This window comes from Arvicola amphibius, chromosome 1 (genome assembly GCF_903992535.2).
Source record: "Arvicola amphibius chromosome 1, mArvAmp1.2, whole genome shotgun sequence".
Lineage (NCBI taxonomy): Eukaryota > Metazoa > Chordata > Mammalia > Rodentia > Cricetidae > Arvicola > Arvicola amphibius.
Window position 1 is genome coordinate 11,854,819 of NC_052047.1, and position 13,525 is coordinate 11,868,343.

Consider the following 13,525-nt stretch of genomic DNA (forward strand, 5'->3'; position numbering starts at 1 on the left):
TCAATGCCCAGCAATTGTGGGAATGCTGCAATAAAGGGAGGAAAAGTTACTCACTTTCCATGTGATTTGAATAGAATAAATGATTATTTTCAAACAGCATCTATTACATGGGGCTAGAGAGAAGGCTCGGCAGTTAAGAGAACTTGTGGAGAGGACCTGGGTTCAGTTCCTAGCCCATAACCATATGTAACTCCAGTTCCAGGAAATCAGATGCCCACCTCTGACCACCACAGGTACATGGTGTACATATATGTATGTAAGCAAACTACTCATACGCAGGGTAAATAAATCTTAAACACACTAGCATGTATGCATGTGTGTGTATGTGTGTGTTCTTTTCCTCTCTGTCTCAAATGAAGATGTCAAAGGAATGTCACTCATAGATTAATTCTGGTTATCTCTGAGTGGCAGGATTGTGAGAGATTTCATGTTCATCAGTGCTCTAAATATTTCCACACTGAGATTAGCTCCATTAACCAGCAGAAAACCGAAGAAACAACAACAGCTCCGGACTGAGTAGAACGTTTGCCCCGCGTGTACACAGACAGGCCCTGCATCCAATCCCAAGCATGATGAAAAATTGCAAAGTGGCTTGGGAGACGGCTCAGTTGGAAAAGCGCCTGCCGTGCAAGCATGAGGATGTAGATTCAATCCCCAGGGAAGGAGGAGACAGGAGGGTCCCTGAGCTTGCTGGCCAGCCTGATGAATCTGCGAACTCCAGGCTGAGACTCTGCCTCAACACATAAGATACAGAGCTGCTGAGGAAGAAGCCGCTATTGACCTATGCCCCCACCCACATGTGCACAGACACATGAATAAAAAATCAAATCCAGGGGGCTGGAGAGATGGCTGAGAGGTTAAGAGCACTGACTTTCCTTCCAGAGGTCCTGAATTCAATTCCTAGCAACCACATGGTGGCTCACAACCATCTGTAATGAGATCTGGTGCCCTCTTCTGGCATGTAGGCACACATGCAGCCAGAACATTGTATACATAATAAATAAATCTTTTTAAAAAATCAAATCCAAACAAAACAAAAAACCTGTCTTCTTTGTAAATGGGGATTTCAAATAATCAACTGTCGATTTCAGAACCTGACAACTAGGAAATGACTTCCCTGTATACAGCCCATTCCTCATCTTCCTTTTAGCTTTCACATCAGTGCTTGGGTACAAGAAACTTTAATGCAATATTTTAAACATTTGAAACTGTAGTGGTAAGTTCAGTCTATCTTAGAACACATAAAAAGGTCGTTGAAAAGTTTCTACATCCCAACAAGTCTCTCTGCCAACACGATAATCCAAATCAGACCAAATCAAACCAAATTAGAAAAATCCCAGGTTTAATGGATACAAAGCACCCCAGAGAGGAGCCGGGGAAAGAAGATCGGAAAACCATGTGTTTGTTCTCTTGGGGACAATTTAAATACCCTGTGAAAGAATTTTTAAAAACTGACATTTCTTTATATTGAAACTGTAAAAAAAAAAAAAACAAAAAAACAAACAAACATTAGTGTTAAAATTTACTTCTAAATGTACTGATCAAGAAACCATGAGGAGCCAAACTAGAAATTATAGTTTTATAGATTTCTCTGTTGTCCCCCCCACCCCACCCCACCAATAATTTCCCAATACAACACTTTTAGGTAGCTTCTTTGGTTTCAACTTCTTTGGGCAACAGTGAATCAGTCTTCAGCAGCAAACCTTCACTGGTTGAACTACGAAGGAAGGCACGCACCACAAAGGGACCTAGAACAAAGATAAGAACCAATGTGATTTTCCCACTAAGACCCCATGGATCAGATGCACACACACCTAGAGAAGCTTCTGGGGCTCAGATGCTCCCCTGGAAAGTTCTGCGCTGCTCTCCTGAACAAAGCCACTGCACTAGAGCCATCCTGGAGATGACTCATTCACTTGTAGTCATTCCTTTATTCCAGAAGATGTTCACCAAGTATTTAACTTTTGTTAACACCAACAGCGAAGGGAACAGGGTGAACATCTGATGGAAACACTCTCCATACTTATCTAAAGCAGTCAGCACAGATGGTTAACTGAGTATCAAACACTTGGTACAATTCTCAACAAATTAAAAAACTTATCCTAAGCCCAAAGTTAAGAGATTTCATCTAAAATGGCAAAAAGAGAAAAATAATTTTTAGAGCATTTACTGTCCATTACTCTCTAGCTATCCCACAAGATCAAAGTTCCCTATGGAGTATAAAAATCTGTATTCATGCAGTATCTTTGGCCATATTTTGGATGAATTAATAAATGAGATAGTCAATCACATCACCAATGTGCTTAATTCTCAAGGATGGCAAAAGTAGCGTTTTGATTAGCATCATTATATAACTAGATCCTGTAAACTCCCAGCATGGGAACTGCACAGGGACAGCCATTGGAGCTTGAGGAGCTCATCGTCAGGCACCCACAGTGTGGGTTGTGTGAGGAAGGAACACAAGCAATGCCAAAGACAACAGAAGTATCTTGTGTTCTAGCTACTACAGTGCCCAAGTTAGTGATTCTCCTCATGGCACGAGAGTCACCCATTTATAAGAGGACTCTCCTGCTGAGGCAAAAAGACCTACTTTCTGTTATAAGATAAAGATTAGGAAGGACAATTGGTTTCCAACTACACTATCTTTCCTATTTAATGCCATTGTAATTTTAAAGCAATCAATCTCCTTTAAACCTTAATACATTTAACAGTGGAAATAATATGCAAATTTACAAAGGTTTGGGGAGTATATTTTTTTATTACTGATAAATAAGTCCTTCTCTAAAACCTTATGCTTCATGAATAAGGTAATTAAGACTCCTTTGGCAAAGAAAAATTTTATTTTATTTACTCCCCGGAAGTACTGTGTCTATAATACTTGCACATTTACTCTTCATCTGCATTGTACCACTGGGGCTTACGGAAGTCTACCCTCACCCATCTACTCACCCAGATCTAGTGGTCTGTGCCTACAGACTTCATTTATAACCGCTTGAAGATTGGCAGTTAACTGATCACTTGGCATATCCAACTGAAAGAAACAGATATATATTTACCATTCCTAATGGGAAAGTGAAGAATCATCACAATTGGGTAACTGCACCAGTGTATATTCTAGATGGTGTATTTTATGTACTTATTTAATGCAATGGCCTACTAAGAAACCTATAAAGACAGAATACAAGAACCCTATAATTCTTTTAGAAGCACTTATACATCTTCACATATTTATATGTCAAGAGTTATTTTACAGAATATATCCTAGTGAGTTATATTTAAGTTTTCCTATCTGAAGTTCTGTGATTTCCAAGTAATTTCCCCAAAGTATACCCCAAATATAGAGACCAATCACTCATCCCCAAATTAAGAATATTTCTCTTTTACTTATGTGGGGGCGACAGCAGGTGGCACATGCGTGGGTAGAAGTCAGAAGTTAGGTATTGGGTGTCTTCCTCTATTGCACTCCACCATATTTTTTTTGAAACAAGGTCTCTTGATGAGCCTGAAGTTCATCAGTTTGGCTAGGCTGGCCGGCCACTGAGTTCTGGGGTACTCCTGTCTTTGTCTGCCCAGTACCAGAGTTATAGACATGTGATACCACGTTTGAGAAGTGTAGATTGTTTCATATCAGCAAAGTATTTTCATGAACATGTCTGAAAGTCATGAAAACTTGCTCAAGAAAACAAGCCTATCAGCGCACACACACAATGAGAGTTCTGCTTCCAGGGTTGTAGACAGAGCCTGCTCGTTTGTTTCCCAGCTGCCCAGACCCAAAACAATCACACAGAAACTGTATTATTACAACACTGCTAGGCCTATTAGCTCACACTTCTTATTGGTTAGCTCTTGTATCTTAAATTAGCCCATTTCTATTATTTTATATTTTACCAGGAGGCTTGCGGCCTACCGGTAAGATACATAGAGTAGGCAGAGTCAGTGGTTGGCTGTCTCCTTCCATAGCTACATGGCTTCCCTCTGAATCCGCCTACTCTCTCTATATATATCCTTTTCAGTCTGGCTATATTCTTTTAAACCACTGGTCGAAAGCAGCTTCTTTATTAACCAATGGCAATAAAACATATTAACAGCATATAGAGGGAAATCCTACATCACAAGGTCTTCAGGGATTTCTGAGAAAGGTAGAGAGAGAAGAAAGACTACTGAAGAAACAGGACCCCTGGGCCAGTGTCACTTAGACTAACATAAGTTTGTCTGACTATTTTGGAGGACTATGGATCACAGTAATACTTTTGCAGAGAATAAAAAATAGATAAATATAAATAAAAATTAAAAAAGCAAAACACATAAATGAACTTTAAATACTGTATACTCCTAAGTAGATGTGAGTGTGATGTGAGCAAACTAGAGACAGATTGTTTTTTCAAAGTGACATTTACACTACTGTATAGGAATCACTCTTATAGGGCTCGTCTATTTCTAGTTTTTGAGGTGAATCACTATAAAATAGAAACTTTGGCACCCCATTTTGCTAATTCAATTTCCAGTCTATTTAAACTTGAGTCTATAAAGCAAAGTCCCAGAGCTAAAAATTATCACTGATGAGAGAACCGTTTCACTGTCTCAAGACATGCACTGTCGATGAATAGCATGCACGTTTATAAGAACAATGCACTGTCGATGAATAGCATGCACGTTTACAAGAACAATGCACTGTTAGTGAATAGTATGCACTTTTATATAGGACCATCTTATACAGGCCCATATTTCTACATTGTGTGGTGCCCAGAATTTCAGGCCAGTTTGCACCTGCCACACAGGAGGTGGTCACCTAGCCTTTTGAGACAACCTGATGCCAAGCTAAACAAAGGGTCAGGATATGCTAATGTTGCTCTGCTCTTTCTTTGTAATTTGGGAAGTTCACCGGGGAAGAAGTGTTAATTAATTCAGTATAGGTGACAGAGCAGCCATAGTTGCTTAACAGAGAGCTTTTACTTCCCATCACCCATAACAGTGTAAACAGGGGAAAGGAAGGCTACTTGTGTGTCGCTACAGAACATAGAACAGTTAAACTGGAGATAGGAAGGCTACCTGCATGTCTCTAAAGAACATTTAGTAAACCTGTAAAAACAATAATCAATGACATAACTCCATTTAATGGGAACTTACTTTGGGATAAGTTTTTAAGCATCTCCATAGAAAGACTCAACAATTTCACCTAAAAATTCTATGAAGTGGTTGTTATTCTTATTATTACGCACTTACAATTAAATACTGAGATGTGCAAGAGCATGGGCAATCAGGTGTGGAGGCACATTACATAATCCCAGCACTGGGGAGGCTCAGGCAACGAGATCAGTAATTTGAGCCAGCCTGTTCTACATAGCAAATTCTAGACCATCCTGGGCTATACAGTGTGACCATGTTTCAAAGAATAAAAGGGATGGGTGCCTAGGCAGAGGAACCACCAGGAGGTACTGGTGATAATGTGGATCAGGTGACAATGGACTGAGGAGGAAAGGGGGTAAGTGCTGATACACGTGTCACCTGAGTACAGGTGTGCCAACTAAAGACATTAACTGACACTCAGAACAAGGGCTGTGGGACCAGTGCTGTGTCAAGTCTTCATTTGTCAACAATTAGTAGTAACCTGAATTTCCATGTGATATTTTCTAGCTTTAGAATGCCAATTTCAATTTTAAAAAAACCAAACCAAATTACTATGCAAGCTCTACAAAGTAAATCCAACCAAACTTTTAAAAGTGATCTTCAAAACAGAAAATTTGATATTAATATAGTGGTTTGATACTGTTTGCAAAGACTTCAGGATTTCTCTTACCAATAGTAAAAAGTGACAATGTTGCTAAGCAGATGAATCACATTGCTTAGAAAAAATTCTGGAGGAAGTACATAACAAACAAGACTTGGCATCCATTCTTTGTAAATGATGAGATAGTAGGTGTGTAAGGCTTTGCAAGCCATATGGACTCTGTTACAACTGCTCAGGGCTGCTGGGGCAAAACAGAAGCTAGAACAATACCTAAACGAGTACATCTGTGTTCCAGCAAAACTTTCTTTACAAAGACAGGTGGGAGAGCTGGGCTATGGCACCAAAACCAGAGCTCAGAGATACTTAAGACGTGACAGAGCAAAAAGAACAATTACTTCCTTCCAAGCACGAAAGGGTCTTGTTTGTGCCTTAAAAGAAGATGGGGTTTTCTATCCAATAGATTTTTAGTTTATTATGTGTCTACTGTGCAGATGAGGCAAAATGTTTTGTTTCCCTAAGAATTGCATTTCAATTTAAAAATAACAGTAGGGAAAATTCCCAGCAACAATTTCAACAGCTGCTGTAAATTTTATGCATGCATTTGAAACAAGTTCTTTATGACTGATGACAAGACCCAAATTTGGAAACAAAAATAGAAAATGTATTGTCTTATATGCTCCATTAAAAAAAAAAAAAAGATGCCAGCCGGGCGGTGGTGGTGCACGCCTTTAATCCCAGCACTCGGGAGGCAGAGGCAGGCGGATCTCTGAGTTCGAGGCCAGCCTGGTCTACAAGAGCTAGTTCCAGGACAGGCTCTAGAAACTACAGGGAAACCCTGTCTCGAAAAACCAAAAAAAAAAAAAAAAAAAAAAGAAAAAAAAAAAAAGAAAAAAAAAAGATGCCAATAGTTAAGGCTGCCTACTATCTTCTCTCTCAGTTCAAAGTAGAAACAGAAGCCAGAAAAGATGGTAAGGGTGCAGATAGCTCACATGGGGAGACTGGGGACCCACAGAAGAAGATGAGCAAACCCTGTGATATGTGAAGTTCTAACCATTAAGAGATGACCAGAGAAGCTCCATGGGAGCAGGAGCCAATCCAGTCCCGGGACAATGGCAGACCAGGACTGAGCCAGTGTCCTGGTCCAGAGCAGAGCTAAGACAGTGAACTCCACCGGAACAGGTACAGGGAGGTAACCACTGAGCGAGTGAGCCAGAGCCAGAGACGGCTGAGGGTCCAGACGCGAATCTGGGACCTACAAGAAAGTAGACCTAAGCCAGGAACCCTGTGGGACTGGGCGTGAGTTTAGGACCACCCAGGAACTAGGCCTGAGCCAGGACCTCTGCCAATCTGGGCATGAATCTGGGATCTCCGAGGGAGTAGGTAGGAACCAGAGATCTCTGTGGATCGAGGCATGAGTCTGGGACCTCAGAGGGAGTAGGCCTGAGCAGGACCTCTGTGGGTCCAGGCGTTGGACTGGGACATCAAAGGGAATAGGCAGGAACCAGAAACGCTAGGGTGAGTCTGGGACCTCTGAGGGAGTATATCTGAGCCAGGTCCTCTGCAGGATTGGGAGCACCCAAGGTTGGGAACTCCGAGGGAGTAGACCAGAGCCAGAGACCTTTGCAGGACCAACTCCAAGCCAGGGACCTCTGCAGGAGGAGATCCAGACCAGGAATTACAGAAACAGGTCAAAGCCAGTAACCTAGGCCAAAGTAGGCCTGAGACAGCAAACTCCAAGGGAGCGGAATATGGAGTGATAAAGTAACTAGAACTGTGGCACTGACTGTACCATGAGGAACAATCATCTGAGCTTTGGACTCTCTGGCATCTAGAAGGTAATCAACAGAATCAGACAGCCCCAACCATACCTATTAGAGGAAAAGATGAGTAGAAAAGGCAAGAACACACTCAATACCACAAAGAGCAACACGACACCAGTAAAACCTAAAGACCCTACAAAAGTAAGACATGAACAACCAAATATAGATGAAGCAGAAGAAAATTACCTAAAAAATAACTTCAGGAGAATGTTTGAAACTCTTAAAGAAGAAATAAGAAATTCCCTCAAAGAAATGGTGGAAAAGACAAACAAAAAATTGGAAGACATCAGCAAATCTCTTAAAGAAAACCAAGAAAAAGCAATCAGACATATTAAAGAAACTATTCAAGACTTGAAAACTGAAATAGAGACAATAAAGAAAACACACGCCAAGGGAATTATAGAAACAGAAATCATGAGAAAACAATCAGGAACCACAAATGCAAGCATGAACAGCAGAATATAAGAGATGGAAGAGAGAACCTCAAGCGCTGAAGATACAATAGAGGAAATAGACTCATGAGTCAAAGAAAACATTAAACCTAACAAAAGCTTAACCCAAAATATCCAGAGAATATGAGACACCATGAAAAAGCCAAACCTAAGAATAATAGGTATAAGAAGGATAAGTTCAACTCAAAAGCACAGAAAACATATTTAACAAAATCATAGAAGAAAACTTGCCCAACCTAAAGACAGATATGCCTATGAAGATACAAGAAGCTTACAGAACACCAAAAAAGTTGGCTACACCAACAAAAACACAGACAATTGATGATCTCATAGCAGCAAATCCCAAAGGGGAAAATGCACAAATTAACATCACCAACGATGAAAACTAAATTAACAGGAGACAGTAATCACTGGTCATTAATATCCCTTAATATAAATGGACTCAACAAACCTATAAAAAAGGCACAGGCTAACAGATTGGATATGAAAATAGAATCCATCCTTCTTCTGCATAAAAGAAACACATATCATCCTCAAAGACAGATATCATCTCAGAGTAAAGGGTTGGGAAAAAATATCCCAATCAAAAGGACCTAAGAAACAAGCAGGTATAGCTATCCTAATATCTAACAAAATAGACTTCAAACTAAAATCAATCAAAAGAGACAAATAAGGACATTTCATATTAGTCAGAGGAAAAATCCATCAAGAGGAAATCTCAATACTAAACATATAGGCCCAGGGCACCCTCATATGTAAAAGAAATGCTTCTAAAGCTTAAACCATGCATTAAACCCTACACACTAATAGTGGGAGACTTCAACACTCCCCTCTCACCACTGGACAGGTCAATCAGACAAAAAATGAACAGAGAAATAAGGGAACGAAGAGATGTTATAACTCAAATGGTCTTAACAGACGTCTATAGAATATTCCATCCAAACAGAAAAGAATATATTTCTTCTCAGCACCTCATGGAACCTTCCCAAAAATTGAACACATACTTAGTAACAAAACAAACCTCAATAAATACAAAAAATTGGAATAACCCCCATTGTATCTTGTCAGCTTATCATGCTTTAAAATTAGAAGTCAATAATAATACTAATTCCAGAAAGCCCACAAACACATAGAAATTAAACAATGCTCACCTGAATCATCAATGGGTCAATGAAGAAATAAAGGGAGAAATTAAAGACTTCCTAAAATTCAATGAAAATGACACACAACATACCCAAATTTATGAGAAACAATGAAAGCAGTGTTAAGAGGAAAGTTCATAGCACTAAATGTATACATAAAGAAGCTGGAAAAATCCCACACCAGTGAATTAACAGAACATTTGAAAACTTTAGAACAATGCCCAGCAAAATCCCAGCAAAATTCTTCAAAGACCTCAAAGGAACGGTACTCAACTTCATTTGGAAAAGCAAAAAACTCAGGATAGTCAAAACAATCCTGTACAATAAAAGAACTTCTGGAGGCATCACAATCCCTGACTTCAAACTCTACCACAGAGCTATAGTACTGAAAACAGCCTGGTATTGGCACAAGAACAGACAGGAGGACCAATGGAACAGAAGACCCGGATATCAATCCATACATCTTCGAACACCTGATAAAGAAGCAAAAAATATCAAATGGAAAAAAGAAAGCATATTTAACAAGTGGTGCTGGCATAACTGGATATCAACATGTAGAAAAATGAAAATAGACCCATATCTATCATCATGCACAAAACTCAAGTCCAAATGGATCAAAGATCTTGACATAAAGCCAGCCACATTGAACCTTATAGAAGAGGAAGTGGGAAGTACACTTGAATGCATTGGCACAGGGAACCACTTCTTAAATAGAACCCCAGCAGCACAGACACTGAGAGAAACAATTAATAAATGGGACCTCCTGAAACCTAAAAGCTTCTGTAAAGCAAAGGACATGGTCAACAAGACAAAACAACAGCCTACAGAATGGGAAAAGATCTTCACTAACCCCACATTAGACAGAGGTCTGATCTCTAAAATATACAAAGAACTCAAGAAATTGGACATCAAAAGATCACATAATCAAATAAAAAAAAATGGAGTACAGACCTAAACAGAGAACTCTCAACAGAGGAATCTAAAATGGCTGAAAGACACTTAAGGAAATGTTCAACATCCTTAGTCATCAGAGAAATGCAAATCAAAACAACTCTGAGATTCCATCTTACACCTCTAAGAATGGCCAAGATCAAAAACACTGATGACAACTTATGCTGGAGACATTGTGGGGAAAAGGGAACACTCCTGCATTGCTGGTGGGAATGCAAGCTGGTACAGCCCCTTTGGATGTCACTGTAGTAATTTCTCAGAAAATTAGGAAACAACCTTCCTCAAGACCCAGTAATACCACTTTTGGGTATATATCCAAAGGATGCTCAATTATGCCACAAGGACATGTGCTCAACTATGTTCATAGCAGCATTGTTTGTCATAGCCAGAACCTGGAAACAACCTAAATGCCCCTTGAACTAAGAATGAATATGGAAAATGTGGTACATTTAAACAATGGAGTTCTACACAGCAGAAAAAAATAATGACATCTTGAATTTTGCTGGAGAATGGATGGAGCTAGAAAACATCATTTTGAGTGAGGTAACCCAGACCCAGAAAGACAATTATCATATGTACTCACTCATAGGTGGTTTTTAAGCATAAAGCAAAGAAAACCAGCCCACAAATGACAATCCCAGAGAACTTAAGACAACAATGAGGACACTAAGAGACTTACATAGATCTAATCTACATGGGAAATAGAAAGAGACAAGATCTCCTGAGTAAATTGGAAGCATGGAGACCATGGGGCAGAGTTGAAGGGGAGGGGAGAGCCAGGGAGGGAGCAAAGAAAAATGTAGAGCTCAATATAAATCAATTAAAAAAGAAGAGAGAGATGACCAGAAAGCACCAACAATCCAGAGGCTGTAAATACTCGCATGGAAGGAAAAGCACCCAGCTTCTCCCTTTACTCTCTCTGACAGGCCTATCTATATCAAAGTTCACAGCAATTCAGCCCAAAAATGGTGCTGGAGGCAAAGACAGCTTAGGGCCATGTACTCCTAGGCTTGGAGTAAGAGAAAGCTGAGGACCAAGTAACCCTCTCTACTTTAGGTCACTAACTTGGGCAAGGGACGACTCTGGATATGAGACTGGTATCAGAAACTGGATTAGCTGCCCTTTCAACTATTAACAGCCATTTTAGAATCATGATATCTGCATAACATGTTTGTGCCTAATAGAGGGGAAGTTGTACTGAGCACAGCTGGAAGCAGTGAATGGGAAAACGTCAATAAAGGTGGACTTCTTTTCAATAAACCACTATGCACTTATACAGACACAGAATATATTCTGTATGTATTAAAATGTAAATTTATGCTCCTAGAAACAATTTCATAGCAATGAGACATTACCAGCAATGTAAATGCCTAAGAAAAGGAATAAAGTTGAATAAATTATGATGTACCTACACAAGAGACTATAAAAAAGCTATTAAAATTCTTTGCAAGAATTTTTATGACACAGGGGAGGGCTTAGGAGACAATGTTAAGGATACCAAACTCGGTATGCACCAGAGATACAGAAAATAAAATAGTACATGCATGGAGCAGGATGGTGCTGAAGAGGGCTCAAGAGTGCCCAGTGATGACAGCGATTTTGAGTTCCCTCTATAGTCTTAGCTAGGCTAGTCAGTATTTTCCAAATATCTTTTTAGGTACATATAACCCCCAATAAACAACTGGCTTTAGTTCAGTATTTAAAATTACAAAACTCAGAGGCTACAGAGGTGGCTCAGCAGTTAAAAGCACTTATCTTAGGAGTACCTACATAGCAGCTCCCATCCTCCTCTAACCTACATACACATCATGTATGCATGCATTGTACTGAAACACACACATACACATAAAATAAAAATATATAAACATTTACTTAAAAATTCCAAGATTATGGCTAAGGGTGTACTTGTTTAGAATATGTGAGGGCCAAAATTCAATCCCCAGCACCTCAAAAAATAAATAAATAACAATAAAAGATTATAAAATCAGCTCCTTTAAAGTTCTGCATAAATTACAAGGTATATTTTACTTATTAAGAAACAAAGAAAAGCAAAAATTACCCTTAATGTTGACTCGAATCCCTACCCACCAAACATCAAAACTCAGAAAAAAGTTATGCTGCCACTATTTTCATACTTTCAATATGTGTGTTTGTGTGTGTGTGTGTGTGTGTATGTGTGTGTGTGTGTATATTTTTGCGAGACAGGGTTTCTCTGTAGCTTTGGGGCCTGTCCTGAAACTAGCTCTTGTAGACCTGGCTGACCTCGCCTCTGCCTCCTCCCAAGTGCTGGAATTAAAGGCGTGCACCATCACTGCCTGACAATAATATATATTTTTGAAGTGAGAGGGAGAACTGTCCTTCTGGGGAGTGCAGCCTTGTGAATTTTAACTCCTGCATGCATTTTGGTAGTAATATACTATACTGATAAAGAATTAGAGGCCAAAGCAAACCCTTCTTGTAATCCTCAAGAATACACACCATGCACTCCTAACCCTGACAACCACTGCACTGTCAACAGTTCTGCGTGTACAAAACTGCCGTGCCGATAAACAGTGGCTGAGCCATTAGACAGTACTCTCACTTCTCACAAGCCCTGGCAGAGCCCATCCTACTATCTCTGAATTGTCCTCTTCTTGGCAGTTCACAAGAGTGGCATCATACAATATTTATCCTTTGGCTTCGTATTTCACCTAAGCTGTCTTCAAGACTCAAACACAAGCATATGCCAGAACTTCCTTCATTCTGATGCTGTTCTCGGCACATGTCATATTTGGTTCATCTGTTCTCTGCTGATGGGCCCTTGAGCTGATTGCACCTTTAAACTACTGTATCAGCATAGATCTGCTCAAGTCCACTGCTTCTGCTTTGACCTGGCCTGATACCAATGGGAGGAGATGAGGAAGACACAGTGTCAGACTGGTCTTCTCATTCTGGTCTCCTCCAAATGCTACTGTATCGTCATCATAGTCCTCAGCCAGATGTGCCAGACTTTGTCCGGGTTTTCTCATATCTGCATTCAGTGGGAAAGGCAGAGTGTATGCTGCGATTATACCATCTCACATGGAGTGAGACCCCTCCCATGCTTGTGTATGTATCAGTACTTTAGGGCTGGCAAGCATTTTCAGTAACAGGCTGGATTATATTTCGGTATTCAGGCCTTCAGTTTTAAGGGTCATATGTGAGTATTATTTTTTAATTTGTTAAAAGATCATCTTTTAACAAATTAAACAAAAAATTTATTTTATTTTATAAATTATGTGGTAATTTGTGTGTCTGTGTGGCTATGTGCATGTGAGTATGAGTGCCCCTGGAGACCAGAGGCATCAAATCCCAGGAGCTGGAGTTACTGGCAGCTTTGAGTACCTGCAGTGGGTGTTGGATCTTGGCTGAATACAGTTTCTCCTCTGTCTTAGCACTGGATCCTTAGAGATC

General features: G+C 39.9%; 1 protein-coding gene across 1 annotated transcript in view; it reads right to left on the bottom strand.

Moving 5' to 3' along the window:
• Nucleotides 1–1,614: 1,614 nt before the first annotated feature.
• Mrpl1 (mitochondrial ribosomal protein L1) overlaps nt 1,615–13,525 on the bottom strand; it is a 65,680-nt gene continuing 53,769 nt past the window's right edge. The window contains exons 8-9 of the mRNA XM_038317707.1: nt 2,950–3,031; nt 1,615–1,748 (exon numbers count right to left, since the gene is read on the bottom strand). Of these exons, the coding sequence (XP_038173635.1) occupies nt 1,642–1,748; nt 2,950–3,031 (189 nt within the window). The 3' untranslated portion in view covers nt 1,615–1,641. The remainder of the gene's footprint in view (nt 1,749–2,949; nt 3,032–13,525) is intronic.